This window comes from Lygodium microphyllum, chromosome 9, assembly GCF_053477565.2.
Source record: "Lygodium microphyllum isolate KBCC chromosome 9, Lygodium_microphyllum_v1.1.10, whole genome shotgun sequence".
NCBI classification, from domain to species: Eukaryota; Viridiplantae; Streptophyta; class Polypodiopsida; order Schizaeales; family Lygodiaceae; genus Lygodium; species Lygodium microphyllum.
The window spans coordinates 160,336,992-160,364,453 of NC_141143.1; the positions used below are offsets into that span (position 1 = coordinate 160,336,992).

Here is a 27,462-nt window from a genome sequence, read left to right on the forward strand (position 1 = left end):
TGCAGCTTGTCAATTTTCTAATCATAATCGAGATACCTTCTTTAGCATTGGTACATGGATAGTGAAAATCATTAGCAAGTATTCCAAATGGTGAAAAAAGTGATTCGGACTTATGTTTAATCGCTTTGTATTCCACCTTGTCTATCCATCACCTCAAAGTACCTACCAAGTATTACAAAGCCTCCAGTGCATGTTTGAACTTCCTGAATCAGTATACTAGTCCCTAAAATGCACTCGAGGTGGATGTTGATGTAGTGACGTTGGCATGGTAATGGTAGGATGAGCACTGGCTTTCAGCTCCATTAGGATCGGCATTCGTCCTCGAATAAATGCTCTCCGTTCGCATGATTCTCAGGCAAAGCTCCTTCCGTGCTTTCGAAGAGACCTGTAGGAGAATGGCAAATTTAAACATAACGGCCCGCATGTATTGAAGTTCCATCCTCGCTGGGTACGTGATATGCAAGCAAGGGCTATTTATGTTCCTCCAAACTGCTGTGTAACCAGCCCTGCTTCACGATTTGCTTCAGCCCACATCTTAGAAGTTACCCAAGCAGGATGGCGCATGTTTGTGGGTCTCGAAGTCACAATTCAGTCATGCATGTTTGTTGATTCCTCTTTGCTTACCAAGGAGTAATGTCTTGCCAGCGAGTGTTCTCAGGCATTGACTACCTGACCAGGTGTAGAGGAAGATTCGACAGAGGCTGCCAAAACACCTGCAACTAAATGTTGATCAGTGACTAGAATAGAGAACTACTCAAATTGTGAGGAGGAATCCTGCATTAATGACAAGCCAAACCCCACAATAGAAGAGTTCAGTTTCCAAAAATGTTTGTCCATCTGTAATAAGAATGACATTTGTAATGGTTCCTTCACCGGAAACAGCTTCAATTCCGAAGCACCTAACCAGCTCAATGCTTAAGAGCTCTAACGTTAGAAGCAGCCCTTGGCTCATTAAAGATCTCAGCTGCAAAGAAAGCGTGGTTTGGTGTTGGTTTTACAAGCAGCTACCAAAGTTCTTCATCACAGACTGGATATCCAACAAATGTATGCCATTGTTATCATACTCCATCTATCAAAAGAAAGTTAATGGAGAGCATGCCATAGGCAAGTATGATATGCAAGAGTCTAGAAATCTCATTTCCTTCGTGTAATTCAATTTCTTCTCTTGCATGTCAGCATTCGTGTGTACAGAAGGTGCCTGAAAATCAAGCCATACCACTTTGGTTATTCTATTTAGGATATGTCTACAAACCATACATTAATCAATCACTTATCATTACGAAGTTTCGCTTTGATACCAATTGTAACATGCCCGCCTATCAGTTGTCCAAGCACGTTTTAGCGGTCCATCGAGAAACGAATCTGAGCGTCGCTGCTCGGCACTCCCATGGAATGTTTTGGGGTTTGTCTCCTAGGGTTTCTCGAGTCCTCCTCGCAACGGAACGTTCATGATCAAACCCACTGGGATCGACCTGAAATCTAGGTTCCTAGTGGTCAAGGTCTCCTGATAACATTCTAATGTCAAGTCCTGGACATCCTACTTTACGCCAAGATACCCAAGCCAAAGCAGACCTATTCTGCACTTGGTTCAAAGAGAATGGGAAATGAGAGAGATGCACCACTCAACCTCTCTACCATAGGGCATAGTCCCATTTCGGTCCCCTAAAATGGCATGAATCGGGTTCTAACCTAGTGATACCTAAAGGTCATATAACTGTAGAATCTTGTGAGAAGCCTCCTAGTTCTATGAAACCACCCTGCCATAGGACAGAACCATAGGGGTTCTGCCCACCTGCTTCCCTTGATAGCTTTAGTTTTCTAATTAGGTCCTACCACAATTATGTACGACATTTAAAATTACCTTTTTTAATTAAGCCTTTAGAGAACATGGTTCGTTCCCGTAATTTACAGCACAAACACAAATACAGAGCAAGTGATTCTTTGACAATAAGTTCAAACAAATTCCTTAACTTATCTTCACGTTAATTTTTGTCTCCTGCCTATACAGGAAAAATTATGTATCCCTTTTGTCCAACTGAAGTACCTGGTCCAAATCACATGGCACCATAATTTCCATCCTTTATCTAAAATAGGATCTTCCAAAGCCCTAAACATTGGGCTCACGACAGTCTACAACTCCGTTTCAGACTAGGCAAGGGGTGTCCAGAACTCCACTGATCCCAAGCGACCTAGAAGTGAGACACAACTTCCATGGTGCAGGAGACCGTCTTTGAAAGCTAATAAATGGCACGTGGCAGCACACACTAGACACTGACAGGAGTAAATTGTAACAGTATTGGAGGTAATGTTTTGCAAGCCCAGCTCTCACTCCAGTCACACTAGTTTTTTAAATTAAAGAAAATACAGCACTGACCTCGTCCAGCAATGTTAATGAAGAAGAAACACAGTGAAATGCCATACAGAAAATGTTTGAGAGCTATTTTTGTTGAAGAAAGCTTTAGGAATTTGCTAATTTTTCACCTTGCACCAGCCTTTACTCATGTACTGAGGGTTGATGAACTTTACAAATTGGTTGCTCTATTTTTCAAACGATTACATGTACCTTGCTGATCTAAATACAAGTCCCTTCTAGTACTGCGATGCAGCAAAACACTTTTCTTTTAATGGGACATACAGTCATATTTCTTTACCCACTCCACAGTGATCCCTCCAAGGTTCACCTGATAAAAGATTAGCACCAGTCCCAACCGAACCTTTTTCAAGCCATCAAATAATCACTAGCCAGTAAGTGTGTGAATGATGTATTCTCTCAAAATCTTGCAGATCACTTTACCATATTAATGATCCCCCTCCTCTTCCAACTCATCCGCATCATCAAAGCGTTCATCATCAATCTGCAACTGCATGCATGTGCAGATTGAAGGAGAGACATTAGCAATGCCGTAAGGAAAGATTACCCATGACCTGAAAGTGTGTGCTATCATAAGCAATTTGTACTTCAGAGCATCAAAGCTTTGTGAATACCTCAGAAATCCTGCTAAACTCGTGATCCATAGTACCATTTGACTGGCCTAACGTGTTTCCTAGAACCTCATGCTCATTGAAAAACCAATCGGCCTCACCTTCAGGCTCTGCTATTAAACATACACAGGTGATTAGACCCTTGCAGAGTGCAGAGCAACAAGACAAATACCATACAAACTCCTAAACAAAAGCATACCCCCTTCTGGATCTGGATTCAACAACGCACATTCACACAATACCTTGAAAAGATTGTCCACTTGAGCATCGTCAAGGAAGGCACTTTTGAACTAAAAAGCCAATTATAATTTGAAACCAAAGATTTGTCTACTGATTGAGGATACAGACACTTGCATCCGAAGGAACAAGGCGCATTTCTTGAACTCTTGACAGGTTAGCAGCATCAAGATTGCTCGGTTCAACACCATCTTCATCTTCATTATCAGAACCGTCAGCTGGCTCTATCTGTACAGATCAATCAAGCATAAAAAATGATAAATCATATTTGTTAGTCTACCCATCAACTAGTTCTGTCAGGACATATCAATAGCCCAGGGCGACAAAACAAAAACAATCAAACACTCTTAACAATGTGGTTACTATATTTATTGCACTTACCGATTTGTTAAGCTTACCAGTTAAACAAGGTGAATTACCAGTTAAACCTTACTTAGCTCTTTAAAACAGCCCCAAAACTCAAAACTTACCAAAGTTTCTATGCCCCATAAGAAAAACACCCAATCTTTGGGAGGATCCACATGGATGTGTGCACATGGATGTGTCCTATCTGTGAGCATTCATGCCGGATGTATGATTGCTTTCATAAGCAGCTTGTATGCATCAGTCTCTTTGTTCAGGCCTCTAAGTTCTAACCGAGCTTTAAGGTCCAACACTCCAAGTGCATAGCTATATTTGCTGTTGTTCATGCTTGCATGTCACACACAAGTTCCAAGCTATGCAAGACCATCTACTGCTTTTTTGTGTTTCCATCCTGCACATTGACTAATGTTCAGCTCAGCCTGAGAACGGTCATTGTCTCAGTAATATCATCTCAGTTTGGATAGCATGTGCAATCCATAACCTGCTGCAAAAACTGCAAGCTAAGAACTAACACAAGGCTGCACACCCATGAAAGCTGGCTTCAAAAGGTCAAAACACAGACATGAAGATAAAAGTGCAGACTTGAGGAACCTGGACTAACAACATAACACTGCATGACTGCACCTGGATAAGCTGCCGCTAGTTGTCAGCTTCTACTAAAACCTTGTGTGCAATGGTTTGTGGCTTTCTTGCACCGTGCCTGTAACATGTCTGACAGCTGAGAATTGGTGCAGGTGTGCTTTGTATGGGAGTCTTCACAAAGGTTGGTCCAGCCATTTTACTACATCTTGAGAACTAGTAAAGCAAAAGTAGATAAATTTCCAAGGGATCCTCTGGTGGGTAAGTGGGAGAGTTTGCTCGCTCTCTCTCTCTCTCTCTCTCTCTCTCTCACATCCTTGAGAGATGCGCTCTAATTTCATATATCCTGCTAAGAATTTCAAGTTTAAGTGATTCTATACTGTAGGTTTGCCAATTTCTCCATGATATAACAACGTCGAGATACTGGGCTGTAAAGATCAGGTTTACTCATGTCATGTTACCTTATTATATATACAAGTAACCCAGTACCATTTCCATATCAACTATACTGAGTTGCTTTGTTTGGGTTGGGGAACGTTTTTTAAATCTAGACTAGTTTCCCTTTTCAGGAGGCAATCAAATCTAGGTGTCCTATGCAATATAAGCAGAGATGTTATACAAAAGATTCAAAGAGAATTTGAAAAGTCCAATAACTTGCATTGAAGGAAAAATAAAATAAGAAGTAAACCTGTGTGTAGATGCAGGGCATTGGATAAGACTCGGGATCCCTTGATATAGCATGCATTGCAAGTGATAGAAAATCCACTGCATAACTAGGTGAATTTGTGTCACTTAGCCAAACCAACCTCCTGCATCAGCAAAAACCTAGACACATTTAGGCTCTAAAGAACTATCTATCTAATAACACATTTTACTATATATAAAAGCCCAGATTGATTGTGAAAAAAGAAGACATACTTCAGGTAGACACTTATCAAGAACTAAGACCATAGAAAGATATAACTTTGCACAAACAACTTATGAAACAAATTTGACTTTAATGAGACAGACATATGAATGATTTGCAATTTAGCAAGTTGATTACATCAGACGGGCCAGCCTACTTAAGGAGAGGGAATGATCTGGCCATCAATGGTATGTGCATATGGTTCGCATTTCAGTCAAGGACTAACATTGCAAGGATCACCACATCGGACCATGCTACAGCCCAAACACCCAATGTCCCATAGTGGGTATGTATTTACTATTTTCTCTTGGCTCTACTTCCTTTGCTTGGTCCAGCAGGAAGTAGCAAAAGGCTGAGTGTAGGGCTTTATTAAGTGCTACCACCAAGGCTGTCTACCTTTAGAGGTCTCTTACATATGTAGTTCCCCATTGAGACCCCATATCGATTCACATGGACAGCCAAATTGCCATAGCACTTGTTGGCAATGCCATTGTCTCTACCAAGACGATGTATTGGGGTGTACTACCACTTTCCAGAAGAAAAGGCTTAGGGTACCATTCGGCTTGCATATGCACTTACAGCAGATAACCATGTTAAGCTCCTCGTGGAGCTATTCAATCAGTCACTGAAGTGTTTGTGCACTGGTGTTGCTCTTAAATCTCAGAGGGTGGGTTTTTCTTTTTTGATGGGGTTTTGTTGGGATTTTCATGGTTTTTATAACTGACCAGAAGGCATGATATAAATATTTTCATTTAATTTAAGATTCTTCATGAGAGAGTAGAGTAGAGTAGTATGGCTATGTATGGCTGCATGTGTGCCTCTGAGAGCGAGTTGGCTATGTATGGCTGCATGTGTGTCTCTGCCTACATGTAGGATTCCCAACATGAAGGATAGATATGCATACTGTAATAAGCAAGTTTACCATTTGCTCCCTTGCTTTGATTATTTGCTTGATATGCTCGTAAGAGGTCTGATTGAAATGTGTCCATGCATATATCTTCGGATGCCATATCTAGATATCTATCCACTCCCCACCCTTTAAACCATTTTCGCATATCCAGCACCCATCCTGTTGAAAGCACTTTACTTTTCCACGTTTTCTATAGGCATGTGCTAGCATCCCATGCCCGTTTGGGGAGCCTATTGTCATCCATTTGACATACTCAGGTGGCATATCTCAGTACTTGGATCATAGCATGTATCTCAATTGGCCGACAGTCACTTTCCAAAAGTATAAGTACATATGGTGTGGTGCTTTCGATGCCCAAATGTCTACGAACAAAAGCTTTTTGCAGCTTCTAAATGTCATTCCATACGGATGAGGAGATGCTCCCCCCCCTACACTTCCACTCCATATAATACCGTTTGTAGAACATATGCATCAAAAAACATACAGCATATTTTCTAGCATTTAGTATCTGTGCGGTTGCAGTCGTTTTCAAAGTGATAATACTTGCTTTTCCCTGCCGCTAATCGTCGCTCCACACATGTATGCCATCTGTGGTCTGTAAGTATCTCAATCCCCAAGTATTTGAAAATAGATACTACCTCTATATAATGTCCCACATAATGTACTTTTGGTGGGGTCTTTGATCGCTTGGTGCACACAGCCATTAGCTTTGTTTTTATACATTCACGGTCAAACCACTATCTTGACAAAACCGTTCAAGAATCCCCATGAACTCTTGCATACGTTCCCCAATATATGTAAAGAAGACCACATCATCTACATAAAGCAAGAGCAAGATGGCAAGCATACCAATATGCGGGCTTTTGGCTTCCTCTTTATTCATAGCCGTGAGAAGTATTTCCTCTAGCTTATCAATGCATAAACCAAATAATATAGGGGAGACCAGGCAACCTTGTTTGACTCCCATATTACTCTCAAATACTTATGACAGCCCGTTGCGACCTTTGAGGTGGCACACCACTCGTTGATATATTTTGTAAATTCCCATGCATGGGATCCCTAATTCTTGCATTCGTTGCCATAAGCCAACCCTTGGTACGGTGTCAAAAGCATTCTTAAGATCCACAAAACAGCAATACAAAATTGAGGGAGCAATACAAGATTGCTCCCTCAAGCCGACTCTCATCCATAAGCACACGTAAAGTAACCAAATGGTCTATGGTATTATGACCAAGGCGAAAACCTGCTTGTCCATAAGCTCGTTTGTTATTACTTTCTGCCCATTTACTCAATTGCATTTCCAAGACAGTACTAAATAGCTTTGCCATGGCTGAACTGACCATAATCGTGCGGTAGTTTGTGAGCAAATTGCAATCTTCTTCCTTATACAACGGTTGTATCCAATTCTCCTACCATTCTTGGGGAAAACCATATGTAAAAGCATGATATATCACATGCAACATAAAAAGTCTCGTCTCCTTTGTTGTCCATTTCAACATTCCCGCAATTCAATTGCAAAGTATCATATACTTTTCCATTAGCCATCTTGTTGAGGGCTGCCTTCAATGTTTCTAAAGTGAACAGAGCACTAAATGGTTACGTATGTACATCACATTTGATGGGATATACCCCTTTATGCATATAAAGTTTTGTAACATACGATAGCATGTCAGCATCTATAAAATCCCCCATAGCATTTGACCATTTGGTTTGCACTTTTCTCCATGCTTGCCTTGGACATTTCTCAAACTCCCTAGCATCTTCACTTTCTTTGACCACTACATACCATGGTCGCTTTTTACACGTGAGAGCACTATATTGTTTTTCTGTCTCACTTCGTTCTTGTCCCTTAGGGAGGATTTTCAGCTTTCTACCTACAGTCTTACATTCATCATCAAATCATTTCTTGCATAGCAATCCTTTAACATTTTTGTGAATGGGTCTTTGGTTTCCCAAAAACCTCTATAGCCGTATTTAACATTACATGTCTCAGATCAGCCCATGTGCTCCTAGTACGATTGCTCACAAGACTATCCAGGTGACCAACATATGCTTGTTTCTTGTCTACATCAATACGGAATGCACCAGTACCTACTGTGTCCCCCTACATGTCCTACATGGTGGCAAATATCAAGTGTCAAGCCCAAAGCTATATGATCTGATTCTGAATGTTTTCCAACTAACCAGAACTCTCTGATCATGCATAAATCATTCATGTGTACCATTGCATAGTCTACCACACTGGAACCTCCACTAGCTGAGTAACACGTGTATCCTTCAGTATTGGGGAAACAATTCATACCATTCAATATCGGCATATGCAAACCATTAACCATATCCATCAAAGCACGTCCATGCATACATAAATCATTCATGTGTACCATTGCATGAAACCTCCACTAGCTGAGTAGCACGTGTATCCTTCAGTATCGGGAAAACAATTCATACCATTCAATATCGGCATTTGCAAACCATTAACCATATACATCAAAGCACGTCCATGAGCGTTAATGTTTGTATCCTCAGACTGTCTACACCAACGTGCATCTACATCCACAATCTCTTCCTTGTCTAGCTCATCACGCGCTATGGGCTGAAATTGTATACGTCCAATACGCACATTTAAGTCACCTAAGACTATCACATGTCCTTGTTGCATATATGTGCATGCATCCATACTCAAATCTTCAAAAGATTCTTGCGAATCCACTTCATGTCGTGCATAGAAGGGGGACACCTTATGTGGAATGTAATATCCCGCAATGTACATCGGTGTAGTGTACTTGAGCATAATCCATATATACCGCTTATGTCGGTCTACTTTACATACATCAATCATTCCTTCCAAATGACATTCGTATATGCATGCAACTCCTCCTTGCCCTCTTTTTCCTACATGTGGCTGATATGCGCTATGAATTATGTACCCTGGGATATCCAAAATTCTACATATCTCCCGACAAAACGACTTCCTTATATCAGGCAACACAAGCACAGGATCTGAAGTCATCTTTTCCTTCAACTTTTCAATGCTGAAATTTCCACTGTTGTCCATCTAAATGGCACATCTTTCTTTTGCAAAGCATGCAATGGAGATGCAATTTCAGCAAACCCGCGTACATACTTCCTATAGTAAAAACATAAACCCAAGAAGCTGTGGATTTCATGAACATTCTTCAAAGCTGGCCATCAATGTATTGCTTCAACCTTAGCATGGTCCATACGAATACCATCAACCGATCCAATATGTCCCAAGAAGTGGATTTCATGCAAAAAAAATTCACTCTTTTTGTCATTGATAACCAGCCTATGCTTACGTAGCTCATTGAAAACAATGTCCAAGTGCTTTCTATGCTCTGTCTCATTCTTTGAATAGACAATCATGTCATCAAAGAAAGTATCCACAAATGCTCTATATGGCCGAAAGATGCGATCCATCATCCGATTAAAAGTGGCAGGAGCATTCGTAAGTCCAAAAGGCATGACAAGAAATTCATATAACCCAAAAGATGTCCTAAAAGCTGTCTTAGACACATCCTCCGGTCTAATGCATATCTGATGATATCCACTTTTCAAATCTATACGACTGAATATTGCTGCCCCCTGCAATCTATCCATAACATCATCGATCCGAGAGATTAGAAAGCGGTTTTTCATCGTGATCTTGTTCAAAGCACGATAGTCAATGCACATACACCATGAACCATCCTTTTTTTGCACCAAAAGCACTAGAGAACAAAAAGGAGATGAGTTGGGCTAAATCAGCCCTTTTTCTAACAGCTCATTTACCTTGACTCATAATCTCCTCCTATTGGGCTGCACTGACTCTATAGGGTGGTTTATTAGGAGGACTACTTTCAGAGATAAGGTCTATGCCATGATCTTCGAGTCTTTCAGGTGGTAGCTGCCCTAAAAGTGACTGAGAGAAGCAATCAACATACATTTTCAGAAATGACATGCGATCCTTCTCTAATTTAGACATATTCCCAACATTCTCACTATCATCCTTATCCTTAGCAAAAACTAAATACGCTGAAAGATGATTTTTCATTACTTTAAAAATAGCAACTCCAGATACAACAGGGACAGATTCCCCTTTCAACTTTACATCAAGTGTGAGTGTCTTTTCCTTATGTTGAATAGTGATCTCTTTTGCATATGAATCAATCACTGCTTGCATGCATACGGTGGCACCATGGCATACCAAGCAACACATCACAACCCTCAAGTGGAGCAATGTAAAACTCTTCGATGTCCACATATCCCTGTATGTGCAACCGAAGCTTTCCAATGAGTGGTGTGACAGGTTCTGCATGACCCTTACATGCCATTCCAACTTCCCCCATGGCTCCCATCTCTAATCCTCTTTGATATCTAGACGGGCTGCCATGTCAGTAGAGATGAAGTTGGCTCGCGCATCATTATCAAAGAAGATCAATGCATGCCGATCCCTAATTTTGCCTCATGCTCTATACAACTCAGTAGCATCATCATTGGGCTGATCACTAACAACATCGGGCACTAATCCCACTGATGTTTTGGGCCTTTTACCCTTAGGATCTCCTTGATTTTCTGATTTTGCAACTTGCTGCCTATTTGGACGGTTCTTTGCAATATGACCCTCTTATTCACAAATAAAGCATTTATTTTCAGCCATCAATTCCCTACGTTGTACCAATGTTTTCGAGCCCTTTCTTTGCTGTTTTGGCCTCTTTTCAGGCTGGTTTTCAAATATGCCCCTTTTCTCAGCCTTAAACAACTTTTTATTCGGCTTCTCCCTGCTCTCTAGGAAGCCCGAATCCTTTCCACGCAGCAAAGCATCGGCTGTAGCAGCAGTCTCTATGAGTTGAGACATACTAGACACAGTGGATTTTGCACAAAAATCCCTAATTCCTTTGGACAGCCCACATACATATTTTTCCACTTGCTCATGAAAGGGTACGGCACGATAAGAAGTGACCGGTAGCAATGCATCCCAAAACTTCTTATTGTATTGCTCTAAATTCTTGCATTCCTTAGCATCAAACTTGTTCCAAGCTGTCATGATGTCCACCTCAAAGGTATTAGTCAACCAATTCAATGCAAACATTTGCTTGAATTGTACCCATGTTGACGGTGCTCTACCTTGCATCAAGAGCGTCGACCACCACTGCAATGCATTCCCCTTCAAGAAAGTGGTTGCCTTTTGAATCTTAGAGGTTTCGGTGAAGTTTCCCCCTGAATAGGCTGCATCAAACTGCTGAATGAAGGTCAAAGCTTTCAACCTATCTTATGCACCACTGAAGGACTCAAACTTCACTGCTTTTCCACCCTCATCGTAGTCTTTCGCTTCCCCTTTGGGAGTCAAGTTGTCATATACTGGCTGCTGCAAAAAGGGTGCATTTGCTGTATTTACATCATGACCAAGCCCAAATGAAGCATTTCGATGACCAGCAGTCATTCCTTGAGCCCCATAAGCATTCGGGGGTGCAAATGCATTGCCAAACATTCCACTTTGTGCCCCAAGCATCAAGCCAATGCTACCATACATAGGGTTTTGCACATTTCCAGCCATACTCGAAAACAATAGGCCTTGCACACCATGCATTGGCTGTTGCATACCATAGGGATTTATGCCATGCATTCCCGTATGCTGCCCTTGGCTAACCATTGCATGAAAAATCGTGCTACCACCAAAGTATCTTGGCTGCCCCATCATAGCATGCATGCCCGGCTATCCAAAATCCATTGGATTGGCACTTCCATAATAGCCTTGCATTTACATTCCTTGCCCCATAGGTACCAACTGTTTAGCTTCATTGGCCTCTTTAGGAGCTTCAAGTGAAGGATTTGGCACTACCTTCGGTGCATCTTGCTGTCCGGAAGGTGTAGAAGTTGACTTCTTCTTCTTGCCCTTGCTGTCCTTCTTCGGAGCATTCAAAAATTGGGTAAACTGAGGATCCTTTGCCAATTCAACAAAGAGATTTGCTGCTGTCCTCATCCGATTCTTGAACTGGTCATCAAATTCCTCCTCACTTTGTTGGTCATCTACCTCGTGACAGCTTGAAGGCCCTGCATCTTGCCCAACAGCAACATTTTCAGCTCGTTGTCCATCATGAGAGTCTTGTCCAAGATTAGGTGTTGCATTTCTATCATTCCCATGAGAATGTCCATACTGAGAGGCATCATCACTGCTTGATTCCATCTCACTATATGAAGACATGTTGCTGTAATTTCTCAGCTGAGCACAAAAATTAGCACTAGCACAAAGCTTTGGCTTGCAATCAGGTGCCTCGGGCTAACCAAATCAAGAGATTGAGTGATTGTCCCGGCAATGAAACCATGAAACCAGCCCTCCTTCTCGGATAGGGTGGCTTAACCTGATTAAGCACTTAATTACAGCAATTAGCAAATGAACATAAACTGAAATGCTCACTTTACCTTCATAAACTTGGACAGTGGACACCCTGTTGGCCCCAAAACTGGCACCCCTTTCGGTATTTCTTTAATTTCAATTGCTGATGGATAAATTACAAGCCGAGATTTCACAATCTCCTTGGCTGATTTAAAAGCCCCTCGATGTTCCAATAATCAGCAAAGCATCCTAACTTTGCAAGCACTTCAGCTTAAACGCAAAAACCCAAGGATGGAGAAACAGAATGAAAAGTGGGGCTAGAATCCCCTAACCTTTGCAAGCACTTCATTTGAAACATGCTGACCAATATAAGCAGAGAAATAGAACAAACAAAGGGCCTAGAATTCCTACACTAGAATATAAAGATTGGCCCCAAAACCTAGCACCCCTTGTTGAGTTAAAAGATGCAATATATATTGATTGACTCTTTATTACAGCCCCAAAACATGCTTATTACTGAAGTTATCATTAAATGACTGCTTTCCTAGAGAGTATCTATGTCCCCTATGCAAAACCCTAATTTGGGAGGATCCACTCATCTATAAATAGACAAGCTGCCCACCATTCGACCTCCATCTATTTTGGCAAATTACTAGCGCCCCATTCTCCACTGTCCACATCCCTTATGGAGAATATCTCAATTCAAGTTGCTGTCTATTAGCAAGTGCTTGCATCCAACCCTCCACCAGCCCATTGGTGTCAACATTCGACCCTCCAAGCTTGCATTCACAAGTGGCAACTAGCCATCAGCCTACAGGTGGCAAGTTTTTCAGCCTTCTCCATCTGCCTGAAAGTCATTTGCTGTTTACATTTGCTGCAGCCATGCATCCACAGCCAGTGTTTGCACTCCAACTGCTGTCGCCAACCTTCTAGGAGCACTTATGCTGTTGTATTTGCTATTTACAGCAGTCGCCTGTGAAACCAGCCTTCCTTCTCGGATAGGGTGGTTTAACCTGATTAAGCACCTAATTACAACAATTAGCAAATGAACATAAACTGAAATGCTCACTTTACCTTCATAAACTTGGACAGTGCACACCTTGTTGGCCCCAAAACTTGCGCCCCTTTCGGTATTCCTTTAATTTCAATTGCTGATGGATAAATTACAAGCCGAGATTTCACAATCTCCTTGGCTGATTCAAAAGCCCCTTGCCGTTCCAATAATCAGCAAAGCATTCGGGCAAATTGCCCCTTGCTTTTCACCCAAGACTCGCTCTAATGGAACCAATTGCTGAGAATACTTGAGCATAGACTGGAGGAGATGAGAGAATGCTGTAGAAAGAGAGAAAATCAGCTGAAATGTATCTTCTCATTCATAGCTCTGATGACAAATCTGATGGCACCAACACCTTCAAAAGGGAGGTAAAACACCAACTCCATCTCCGCTGACGAGCCCTCCTCTCCTACCGCCGCCTCTCTTGAGGCGGAAAAGAAAACTGCATCCTCGGGATCCTTGGCTCGTTCCCATGAAATAACTGCCATGTGCATCACATATGCTAAACAACCTTGCACATTTGATTAGTAACTTAATCAAATGTTACTAGCAAGATTAAAGCATCTCAAAACTTCACGTCCCTGTGACACACCTGCATCATACAGTCAATCTTCAGCCTGTTACCCATTGTTCCTGCAGCACCAGCTGTGCTCAGCCTGGTCCAAACTCTACAGATCTTGCCAACAAAACTTGATTTCAACAAAAGTTGTCATGATACATCTCTCCATAAGCCCCAAACAAGTAAAACTACTAACAATAGTCCCGAAACCTCTTGAAAAGCTCCATACAACTTCATCTAGCTCTACAAAGCTGCACGTAGGCAAAAGACCTTCAGTCACAAGTATCACTTTTTCTTTGGGAAGGAGGGGAAGAGAAAAAGACATTGACAAAAACAACATCAACTTGAAACATCATTTTCAGCTTATTTTTCACCAAAAATAGACTTTTTGAAGCTTGCCTTGGGTGAATCAAAGGGCAATAAATCTTACATTTGCAAGAGCTTCATCTTAAATACAAAAATCCAAGAACAAAGAAACAAAATAAACAATGGGGCTAGATATCAAAAGTGGGTGCAATGATGGAAGCGTATGAAACTACAGTAATAGACTGCACAACATAAGAAAGAAAAGAGACTGCAAAGATGGAGAAGAACATTGCAAAGAAAGAACTCAGAAGAATGCTCAAGAAATGGAATCCATATACCAAGATATGAAACGGTCAAATACAACAATGAGTCACCGTTGAGTGGGCCAAGGTTGTCACATCCGATGGCATCCGAGTAGTACCGTCCGATACTAGTATGGTACTAAGCGGACTAATAAATCTTGGACGTATATCCAATGCTACATCCAGTTTTACCTATACTTAATGTTGGGACTCAAAATAATACACTCTAAGAAACTTTATACCAGGAGTTTACATAGTAAGGGCTTGAGGATTGAAGTGGAGGTAGGGTGGAGATAAGACGAAGGAGAGCTTGAGGAAGTGGGGTTAGAGAGCTTGAAAGTTGAGCTTGAAATTTGAATTTGAAATTAGGGAGGGAAAGAAAGGGTGAAAATATATTGCTAGGAGGGGAGGCAAGGAGGGGGAGAGAGAGAGATTGGGGATATGTACAAGTGTGTTGTGGAGAGGAAGCGTAAAAAACTCCTACAATTTACCCCAAATGATCACAAACGTGTACTTTGAAACAATCAGACAGGTCACAGTTTCCATCAATTGCTATCAAACATGTCGTACTAGACAAGATGGATCGAACAAGTTGACCCTTTCGTCAAATGTGGACAACTGTGGTACTATGATGAGTCATTATCATTGTACCAGATCACCCACGAGCTTAGAGAGGGTGTTAGTTTTGAATTTTTCATTCATTTTTATGTAGCCGATTGCACTATTTGCTAGCCGGCCTATATTTTTTGATGGCCCAAAATGCTAGTCGACTTTTCTCGATTATTGGCCCATTAAATGGCTTGGGCTCTCTCCTTCTTAGTCATTCATCACTCCGCATATTTTCACAAGCAGCCTTGTTGGAGAGAGGGTGCTAGTGTGAGTGCCCACCTTGTGTTTGCCACACCTCTGAAGATGTCTTCCAAGAGGTGACTGTTGGAAGGACCTCTTTAGAACTGCATCAAAGAAGAGCGCAATATGCACAAGTATCATTTGTATCCCATGTACGCATCGCATAGGTTCCTCATAGTTTTAAGTAACTTGTGAGTGTGAGAGATTGACTCCTCACTGTTATCCCATTTCAAAGCAAGAGAGTTGAAATCTAGGACTAAATACTCCTGAAACCACATATCACAACCACTTCTACACAAACCATACTTTCATAACAGCACTACAAGTTAGGTAATCAAGATAGGATGGGAATATAAAGCAAAGAGGAGAAACAGAGAGAGTATACAGCTGGAAGACAATAAAGACTACACTATCAAGAGTTCACACACAGCTGATCACACAAAATGTGAAACCGGCCTGTTCACTAGGAAGGGCGGTAGTGTACAACCAAAATATATAAATGCTTTCACACAATTGACAGTCGCCCACTTTACCTTAACTTAAAGACACGGAATCAAGAAGGAATACAGGAAGCTAGAATGCTCCTGTTGCCGCACAGACACCCTGTTGGCCCCTAAGTCAGGCGCCCCTTGCGGTATTTCTTTATTTTTAAAGAGAGAAAGTACAATGGGTTGTCTTTCACCTATTCTGGGTGAAATTTGACAACATAACAGTACAATTACTGACCCAAATCAAGTTGACCAGGAGGGGAAACTCTGCCCAAGTCTGAAACTTCTGGTTGGAGTGCAGAATTGATCATTTCAGTCTGCTGTAATTACTGGTTCAGACCTGTTCTGAGACCTGTTTACAACTCATACTGTTCTCTGTACTGTTCAGCCCACTGTAATTACTGGTTCAGACCTGTTTTGACACCTGTTCTCAGCTCATATTGTTCCCTGCACTGTCCTGCATCATCTGGGCCAAATGCCCCTTGATTCTGACATCAATTGGGCTCTGAATTAACCTCTGAACAGTCCAGAATCAGAACTGATTTAGTGTTGTTTCAGACACTTGCTTGGTGAGGTTACCACCCTCACCTATTCCTGCTTGTGGGCAGCAAACAACTGCTCCTGTTCCTGGAGAAAAGAGGCTCTTGCCTCATGCAAAAACAGCATATTCCACACAGCTGTACCTGAATCAGAAGAAAGGCCCTTGATTCTGCAGCATAACCATACTGTCAGGGAGGGAGAGAGAGAGAGTAGGAAGCAAGCTCAGCCCTCTGTGCATCATAGACAAGGTAGACCAGCTCTCAAGAGCTCTCCATCTGCAGCTGTTCATCACAAATGAGCACCTTTCAGCCCAAAAACTGCACGCCAGCCCTCTTTAAAAAGGTAAGTGCACCAATTTGTGCCAAGTGGCAGCACCGGAAGATATTTCCCATTCCAGCCTTCTAGTCTAAAATTCTCCATCCTCGGTTGCAAAATTTGACCTCGGCACAGACCAAAGGATTGATCCTCGTGCAAAAACGAAGATAATGACGCAAACAGATTCTGAGGTCCAAAAATAGTAACTCCCTAAATTTTAGGAGTTACTTCCATTGCATCCCACTAGTCTTCTGACCATCATTGCAGACTAAGGCTACATCCAAATCTGTAATGTAGCTCAATTGAAAGTGAATTTCCACTGATGACCCCACATGGACTAATCTCTTGCAAATTTGTCCATCTTCACTTTGAACTAGTCTCTTCCAGGCTAGTTCTTCAACACACTTGTCCATATACACTTTCACAAGTCTCTTCCAAACTTGTCAATCTACAGTGCCATCAGTCTCTTCCAGACTTATACTGGACCTTAACTGTCCAGTCTTGAATCACTAGACATTCCTGTCCGTTTCACATACTAACCATGCAACTCAGGCATTTAGATTTCAAGAGGGATTCTTCCAAAAAGAAAAACCAAATAAAATATGTAATAAAGAAATCAACAAAAAGGTAATAGTTGTCACAGTCTTGTGACATACCTCCCTCTTGAAATCGCAAACGTCCTCGTTTGCATGAATGTCATACATGCTACCAGCTAACCCAGTGAACTTACACTTGGCAGCACATGTACAACACATACATGCTATCAGTCAACATTGTGTACTGAACACACTGTTAACACATGTATGTTCTAACTGTGAAACATGGCAGACTATCATCATGTGACTCCAAATCACCCTAACTAGAGATCTAGTGGCCGGTACATCAAAATGATATCCCCACTGAGTCAATTCACAGAATACATGCCTGATCGAGTAACCATTGTTACAACATGTATTGAATCCAATAGAAGTAAAAACTGTATTCTTGCAAGCAATACTTACTTCTTTAGCACATATGGACACAATAACTGTCAACCTGTACAAAATCTGTTTCTGTACATAATTTCTTTCTTAAGCAATTGTCACTTTGACAATCTATTTCAGCTTAGAGATACAAGGGGTCAAGGTAGGTTGCAAGCGAAATGCTTTAAGGTAAAGTTCCAACACATTAGGTGACTCTGCAAGTTCACCTTCGTCCATCCACTTAGCATCTATAGCTGGATAGTTCTTGAACTTAACCAAATACCTTCTAGCAACTTTGCCTTTCACTTTCCTTTCCTTGTGTGCCAATACATGTTCTAGAACAAGAATTTCATCAAGTTTCTCAACTTCGGGCTGTTCCTCAGCTGGCATATCTTCTGGCACATCACCCACATAGGGTCTAAGAAGACTTACATGGAAAGCATTATGAATCTTCCAATTGTCGGTAAATTTCAGCCTATAACTGACATCACTAATCTTCTCTGTTACTTGAAAAGGCCCATAGTATCGCATACTAAGCTTAGTGAAAAGACTTTCCTTGCCTTTCCGCTTCTTTAAGCGTGCCTTTTCAAACCGCAACAGTACCCAATCACCAAGTGAAAATATCAATTCACGACGATGATGATCAGCAGCTTTCTTTTGCTTTGCCTAAGTCCTTTCAAGGGCATGCTTAACTTTCTGATACATTTCACCCATACTCTGCACATACTGATCTACCTGAAAAATCTTATCCTTTGTATGCAAAATGGGAGGAACCTTTTTACCACCTTCAACAATTTCAAAAGGGGCTTTGCCTATTGATGAATGCACAGTATTATTGTATGCATACTCGACCAAAGGCAAATATTGCTCCCACTTTGACTTGTGCTCTGACACATAGCACTTAAGCAGATCCAAGACAATAGAATTTGCCTCTTCTGACTGTCCATCAGTCTGTGGATGAAATGACGATGAAAACTTAAGCGTTGTGCCCATGTTCTCAAATATGCCTCTCTAGAATAGACTTGTCATCCATGGATCACGGTCACTAACAATAGGCTGTGGCATACCATGATACTTGAAGACATTGCACATAAACAAACGTGCCATCTGATCTGGTTTTATCTTCTTCCTGACAGGAATGAAATGAGCCTGTTTGCTAAACCTGCAAATAATAGTCCATATCCCATCATTTCCTGCCTGTGTCCTTGGAAGATCAAAGATAAAATCCATAGCTATGCTTTCCCATGGTTTATCTGGAATAGGCAATGGCTGTAAGCCCTGGTGCTTTTTGCCTATCAAACTTGACCTTCTGGCAAATCAATCACTGCCGCACAAAAGCATCCACGTCTCTTCTCAAAGTAGGCCAATAAAAGAATGTCTCTACTGTTTTGATTGTTGCATCAATACCACGATGCCCTGCATACGGTGGAGAATGACTCTCTGTCATAACTTTCCGTCTCAATGGCATAGTCACACATAGTCTACCATGCATCAAGATGAAACCATCCTTGAGAAGATAATGCTCATGATGTTGTCCATTGATAAGCTGATCAAAGATCCTTGCAAAATCTTCATCATCAGCATATTGTTCCTTCATGTCATCAAGCTCATGATGATAAGGAATTGACACGGCTGAAATTTGTGGCTTCCTTGACAAAGCATCGGCCACAACATTCTTTTTGCCTTCCACATGCATAATCTGAAAATGGAACATTGACAAAAAGTTTGCCCAACACATATGCTTTTCTAACAGCTTAGTCTGAGTTAAGAAATAACGCAATGTCTGATGATCTGTCTGGACAACAAAATCTGCACCAAGTAGGTAGTGTTTCCAACAAGAAAGCGCATGAATCACAGCCAACAATTCTTTCTCATAGACCTGCATGGTCTGCTCTGGCTCTCGCAAGATTCTGCTTTCATAAGCCACTACCCGACCATCTTGCATTAACACTGCACCAATGCTATTGCCACAGGCATCACACTGGACAACAAATGACTTCCTAAGATCTGGCAGAATGATCACTGGACTAGAAGTCATCTTTTCTTTAAGAAGGTTAAAAGCTGAAATCTCTTTTTGTGTCCACTGGAAAGAGACTCCTTTCTTCTGTAAAGCATGTAAAGGTGAAGCAATCTCTACAAAATTGCGAATGAACCTCCTGTAGTAAGAACACAAACCCAAGAAGCTTCTAACATCATGGACAGTCTTCAAATCTGGCCATGTTCTAATTGCTTCAACCTTAGCAGGATCCATTCGGACACCATCCTTTAACACTATGTGCCCTAGGAACTGGATTTCTTCCAAGAAGAACTCACTCTTCTTGCCATTGATAAGCAACCTATTACTGCAAAGCTCATCAAAGACTGCTTTCAAGTGTTCTCTATGCTCCTGTTCATTCTTTGAAAAGACAATCATGTCATCAAAGAATGTACCAACAAACTGCCTGTATGGACGAAAAATCCTGTCCATCATTCGATTAAACGTTGCAAGAGCATTAGTAAGTCCAAATGGCATTACCAAGAACTCATAGAGACCAAACATGGTCCTAAATGCAGTCTTATGCACATCCTCTAGCTTAATCCTGATTTGGTGGTATCCACTCTTCAAATCTATCCTGCTGAAAATTGACGCTCCTTCCAAACGGTCAAGGATGTCGTCAATTCTTGGAATGGGGAACCCGTTCTTGATGGTACTCTTGTTCAACGCTCGATAATCTATGCACATGCACCAAGAGCCATCCTTCTTCTGCACTAAGAGCACTGGTGAGCAAAAGGGAGATAAACTTGGCTGAATCAGCCCTTTTTCTAAGAGATCATTCACCTGGCTCAATATCTCTTTCTGTTGGGCTGCACTAACCCTATACGGAGGTCTATTTGGTGGGCTACTGCCTGGCACCAAATCTATCGCATGATCCTCAGACCTCTCTGGTGGCAACTGTGATGGTAATGAGTCAGAAAAACAATCACTGAACTGAGACAAGAAAGCAGACCTGTCTCTATTTAACATAGAGAAATTTGACTCATCATTATCCTTGACATCACGTGCAAAAATCAAGTACGCAGAAAGATGATTCTTTATTACAGATGTAATGGCAGAAGCCGATACAACAGGTTCAGACTCTCCTTTAAGCTTTACATCAAGCACATGAGTCTTTCCCCTATGTTTCAAAGTCAGTGCCTTGTTAAAGGCATCCAACACACCATGCTTTCTGAACATCCATGGCATTCCCAACAAGACATCACAGCCTTCAAGTGGCATGATATAAAATTCTTCTGCATCAACATAAGACTGTACATGAAGACGCAGCTTTCCAAGAATGGGTGTCACAGACTCTGAGTGGCCATGACATGCCAACCCTGCCTCTGCTGTGTAGCCCATTCATCTGCTCTGATGCCCAAAGTAGAAGCCAACTCTGGTGAGATAAAGTTTGCCTTAGCTCCAGGATCAAAGAAAATGAGTACATGTTGATCCCTAACTTTACCCCAAGCTCTGCAAAGCTAATTAGCATCCGAGTGTGGCTTGTCTCCCAGCATATCTGGCACTAAACCTGCTGAAGGTTTGGGCTTCTTTCCTTTCCTATCCTCTTTATCATCATCAACTGATCTCTTATTCTTGTCCGGACAGTTAGACACAATATGACCAGTCTGCTCACAGATAAAGCACTTCCTCTCAGCCATTAAAGCCTTTCCCTCTTCAAGAGACTTGTGCACAAAAGGTTTCTTGTGGTCCTTTGACTGTTGTCCAAAGGACTTGGCTGGTTTCTTCTTGAACTGCCAAGGTTTACCTGTGCTTTGAGAATTCTGGTAAACCTGTTTACCAAATGGCTTCTTTGCTGAAAATTTTTCAGATTTGTCCGGTTTAATGCTGCCCCCAAAACCACTTGACTGTCCCAACAATAATGCATTTCCTGTAGTGGCATTCTCAATTAACTGAGTCAAAGTGGTGACCTTTGTCTTTGTACAATAATTCCGAAGTTCCTTGGGCAGCCCACAGCAATATTTCTCTATCTGCTCGGTCAATGGCACAACCCTGTAAGAAGTAACTGGAAGTAAAGCCTCCCAAAACTTCTTGTTATAGTCTTCCAGATGCTTGCATTTAGATGCATCCAAATTGTGCCAAGCTGACATAACATCGATCTCAAATTCATTGGTCAACCAAGCAAAAGCAAATACTTGATTGAAGTAAGTCCAAGTGGTAGGAGCCTGTCCTTGCATCAACAGTGTACTCCACCACTGACTAGCATTGTCCTTAAGAAAAGTAGCAGCTTTCCGAACCTTAGAAGACTCTGTAAAGTTCCCTCCTGCAAATGCGGCATCAAACTGCTGTAAGAAAGAAAGAGCCTTAGTCCTATCTTCAAATCCTCGAAAGATGTCAAATTGTACGGCTGCACCACCTTCCTTGTATGGCTTTGGCTTCTCATGAGCCATCAAGGATCCGTAGGATATGCCTGTAACATAGGAACACTAACAGGTGGCATAGGAGTTGCCGGACCACTGACTACAAGACTAGTAGACACAATACTTGCTTGCTGATTTTGATAACCAGCCATACCAAAAGTGCCCTATGGCATGCCAAAACTGCCCTGAACTCCCTGAAATCCAGGCTGCATGCCTATATTGCCATACATGGGGTTTGGCATAAAACCCTGTGTACCCCCAAACACTGTTCCTGGTACATAAATCTGGTTTCCAGGTGCATAACCAGCCATACTCTGAAATACAGATCCACCTCCAAAGTACCCAGGATGTACAGAGGTCAGTGGGAAAACCTGTGGTAAAGCCTGAAAATTGTTTCCCTGTCAATTTAGGCCAACATTTGGCTGCTGTAAAGTGGCGAGCTGAACTGGCAATGCTTGTGTAACTAGTGTTTCCGCCACCTGTTCCTGGATAGTCGGAACCAATCTTGGAGTCTCCATTGACTCCGCAAGCTGCCTTGGTGTTTCCACTGAATCTGCAACATGCTTACCCTTATCCTAGACCTCTACTGGATCTGAAATCCTTGCAGATTGCCCAACTTGCTGTAAAGGAAAAGAGGGCTGCAAAAATGCCAAAAACCTTGGATTCTGCATCACTTGAGTAAACATACTCACAACAGCAACTAACTGAGTCTTGAAAATGTCTTCATCCATAGAAGAAGCCGTAAGAACTTGTGGCTCAACCATAACGGGAGTAACAAACTGTGGAGGTCTAGAAGACTCTCCCACTTCATGAACAACAGGGATCTCCTGTGATGAAGATGCTTTCTCTCTGGTGTCTTCCTTTCTATCAGCCATAATGCACAATTCTGTGTCTTACACCCAAACAAACCCTTGCTCACTCTTTAAGGAAAAAGTGATTCGGTCCCGGCAATGGAACCATGAAACCGGCCTGTTCACTGGGAAGGGCGGTAGTGTACAACCAAAATATATAAATGCTTTCACCCAATTGACAGTCGCCCACTTTACCTTAACTTAAAGACACGGAATCAAGAAGAAATACAGGAAGCTAGAATGCTCCTGTTGCCACACAGACACCCTGTTGGCCCCTAAGTCAGGCGCCCCTTGCGGTATTTCTTTATTTTTAAAGAGAGAAAGTACAATGGGCTGTCTTTCACCTATTCTGGGTGAAATTTGACAACATAACAATACAATTTCTGACCCAAATCAAGTTGACCAGGAGGGGAAACTCTACCCAAGTCTGAAACGTCTGGTTGGAGTGCAGAATTAATCATTTCAGTCTGCTGTAATTACTGGTTCAGACCTGTTCTGAGACCTGTTTACAACTCATACTGTTCTCTGTACTGTTCAGCCCACTGTAATTACTGGTTCAGACCTGTTCTGACACCTGTTCTCAGCTCATATTGTTCCCTGCACTGTCCTGCATCATCTGGGCCAAATGCCCCTTGATTCTGACATCAATTGGGCTCTGAATTAACCTCTGAACAGTCCAAAATCAGAACTAATTTAGTGTTGTTTCAGACACTTGCCTGGTGAGGTTACCACCCTCACCTGTTCCTGCTTGTGGGCAGCAAACAATTGCTCCTGTTCCTGGAGAAAATAGGCTCTTGCCTCATGCAAAAACAGCATATTCCACACAGCTATACCTGAATCAGAAGAAAGGCCCTTGATTCTGCAGCATAACCATACTGTCAGGGAGGGAGAGAGAGAGTAGGAAGCAAGCTCAGCCCTCTGTGCATCATAGACAGGGTAGACCAGCTCTCAAGAGCTCTCCATCTGCAGCTGTTCATCACAAATGAGCCCCTTTCAGCCCAAAAACTGCACGCCATCCCTCTTTAAAAAGGTAAGTGCACCAATTTGTGCCAAGTGGCAGCACTGGAAGATATTTCCCATTCCAGCCTTCCGGTCTAAAATTCTCCATCCTCGGTGCAGAATTTGACCTCGGCACAGACCAAAGGATTGATCCTCGTGCAAAAACGAAGATAATGACGCAAACAGATTCTGAGGTCCAAAAATAGTAACTCCCTAAATTTTAGGAGTTGCTTCCATTGCATCCCACTAGTCTTCTGACCATCTTTGCAGACTAAGGCTACATCCAAATCTGTAATGTAGCTCAACTGAAAGTGAATTTCCACTGATGACTCCACATGGACTAATCTCTTGCAGATTTGTCCATCTTCACTTTGAACTAGTCTCTTCCAGGCTAGTTCTTCAACACACTTGTCCATATACACTTTCGCAAGTCTCTTCCAAACTTGTCAATCTACAGTGCCATCAGTCTCTTCCAGACTTATACTGGACCTTAACTGTCCAGTCTTGACTCACTAGACATTCCTGTCCGTTTCACATACTAACCATGCAACGCAGGCATTTAGATTTCAAGAGGGATTCTTCCAAAAAGAAAAACCAAATAAAATATGTAATAAAGAAATCAACAAAAAGGTAATAGTTGTCACAGTCTTGTGACAAAATGACTATTGAAACAAGGAAGATCTTATCGAACATAGCCAACAAAGAGCCTGAAAAGGCATTAAATGTACAGGACATAGATGTTCTCAGTGAAAATGCAGACTCTAATAGCATTAAATGCACGTGACAATAATAAAATAATGCAGAAAATCAAAATGCAAGCAACCAATGTCAAAATGGATGCAATTGAGGCTGGAAAACAGGTCATTTTGCTCCAAAAACAGCTCACCAAGAATGGGCTAATCAGCAATGGAAAAGTGAGAGGGTAAACTATCCACAACAAAAAATAACACCAAGATCACATCCCAAACATGGATGTTTTATACCCTGTTAGAAGTGAGTGCAGTAATGGAGGCATGTGAAACTATTGTAATAGACTACACACCACACAAAAGAAGAGGAACTGCAAAGATTGAGACGAACACTACAAAGAAAGAACTCAGAAGGATACTCAGGAAATGGAATCCATATATCACAACAAGAGACAATCGAATAAATAGAGTCATGGGCTGAGTGGGCATTGGCACTAGCTCCCTCTCTCCAACAGGACCTACCATGAAAATATGCAAAGTGATGAATGATTGAGGAGGAGAGAGTTCAACCAATAAATAGGCCAACAACCAAGAAAATTCGGCCACATAAAAACGAATAAAATAATCAGGTGCTCAAATAAAGACCGATCAGTGTCCAGCCCACTGGATCATGCACAAACTCACACATGAACTGACTAATTTGCTAACACTAGAATCCCCTACACTAGGATATAAAAAATAGATTGGCCCCAAAACCCAACACCCCTTGTAGTATTTCTTTATCATATCAATATTGCTATTCATGGATCTGCAATGCTTTTGCACCTCTCTTCAAATGCACTTGCCAGCCAACAGCAAAAACACCACATTCTGAACCAAACTCTTTCAAATTCTACAAAGGCACATGAACCTACTCAACACAGGATCTTGTCAAGAAAACCTTGTAACAAAACCTGTCACAATAGATCTCTATTGAAGCACAAAACCTAGGCAAAACTGCTAAAAACAGTCCCGCTATTGGTCAAAAAGCTCAAACAACTTTGTCTAGCTCTAGAGATCTTTGCAAAGCAAAATCAGCCTTCTCCAACAGCCAAATGCCTTCGCCCAGCCGAGAATACCTTCACCAATCCTCAACAGCTCCCCCAAAGCGAGGAACCACTTTGCCTTTCCCAAACAGCTTTGCCCTGGCTGGTCTCAGCTTGGTTGGGCCCTAGATCAGCACAATCAGCATATAGGTGTCCTAGTTCAGCTTCTACAAGTGATGAATTCCTTTTACTAACAATAGATCCCTCTTGGACAGCCATGCGTTGCTTAATAATGATCCTTGGTAGTGGAAGAGTTCCATTCAAATTTTTCCTTTGTCTTTTGCCTATTACTTTCACATTTTCAAGCTTTTCATTGCATTAACACAAATTTCCAACATAATACTAAATGAAAGGTTATAATTTCAAAATTCAGCCTTTACTTCATTGAATTTAGGTGTCCCAACACAAAACTTTGGCTTAAACCCTTTCTGATATATTAGATGTTGAGCACATTTGCACAATCCATCATGACCTTTTCTTTGCCCCTACTTGGCACTTCATCTTAAACACACAAATTCAACAACAAAGAAACACAATGAGCAATGGGACTAGAATCCCCTACACTAGAAAATGAAGACAAATTGGCCCACCTAGCATTCCTTGCAATATTTCTCTATCATTACAAGAGATCGTTATAACTATTCATGGATCTACAATGCTTTTGCACTTGTCTTCAACTACACTCACTAGCTAAGACAAAAGACACCACAATCCGAACCAAACTAGCTCAAACTCCACAAAGACACGTGAACATGCTAGACACTTGATCTTGTCAAGAAAGCCTGAATTGACAAAATATGTCACGATGATAAATCTCTCCATGAACCCAAAACCTCAACAAAACGCTAAAACAATCCTAGAATAACTAAAAGGCCTCTAGACAACTTCATCTAGCTCTAAAGAGCTTATGTATTTTAAGAACTTGGGCTGTCCAAAAAACCAATCCTTTGGAGACATCAATAGCCCTACCATCACACAGATCAAATAGGAAATGGCAAAGACCAAACCTCTCTCTCCACACACACACACACACACACAAAATTAGTCCAACATATCTTGTCTCCATAGACAAAAATGGCTGCTTAAAATGAATGGGAAATCCTTTTGTCAAATTACAAGATCGAGAAAAGTACATAAATAAGGTTATAGCCTATAAACAGATGATCACCTAAAACTTTACTCCCTCTCCTGAATTCTAATTATGATTCTCCTTATAAACTTCCACTCAATGTGAGCTCCAAGTACTAGTGTGGCTTTTTCTACAAAAGTGCGGACTCTAAAACCTATTGAACAAAAATCAATGGAGAAGTCAAGCTTTCTTGGTCAAGGCAGGATAACTCAGGAGTAGAATTTTACTGCTTTTTATATATTAATGACCTGCTTCTTCACTATTGACAATTGCCTGTCTTCTTTTATATGGTGCGGGGATTACTTGGTAGTAACATAGAGAGTGCCAGGCTCCTGGAGAGGAGCGTTGTCGAGGGCTATGCCAACCTGCGCCTGGCGCAAGCGCAACGCCTCTCCCGCCACCACGTCGAGGCGAGGGCTCCCATCAGCATCCCTGTCGTTGAACAAGACAAGCCCGCGTGCGGCAGCCGCCATAACCAGCAGATTTGCCTTTGTCAGTACCAAAGTTTACTGAAGCCCGCGACGCGCATGAGCGAAACGATTACTTTTGTTTGCTTGTTTATATATCCGGCAGCAGAATAGGGCAAGCTTTTCATTTTTAAGTGTAGGGAAGGCCCTAGACCCTAGA

At 41.7% G+C, this 27,462-nt stretch overlaps 1 protein-coding gene and 1 pseudogene across 2 annotated transcripts; both read right to left on the minus strand.

Annotated features, from left to right (window-relative positions):
• On the minus strand, positions 1-27,462 carry LOC148031800 (chloride conductance regulatory protein ICln-like). Of its 2 annotated transcripts, none has more exons than XM_087685460.1 (6): positions 27,139-27,462; positions 4,850-4,970; positions 3,327-3,447; positions 3,182-3,241; positions 2,986-3,095; positions 1-2,861 (listed from the first exon to the last, which is right to left on the minus strand). In XM_087685460.1, exons 1-6 carry the CDS (start codon positions 27,306-27,308, stop codon positions 2,799-2,801), a joined length of 645 nt encoding a protein of 214 aa, XP_087541586.1. In that variant the 5' UTR covers positions 27,309-27,462; the 3' UTR covers positions 1-2,798. The 2 variants fall into 2 exon arrangements, with proteins under 2 accessions (XP_087541586.1, XP_087541587.1); XM_087685461.1 differs by having other exon boundaries at positions 3-2,861; positions 2,986-3,092; positions 27,139-27,457.
• Positions 19,009-22,957, minus strand: LOC148031801 (uncharacterized; annotated as a pseudogene).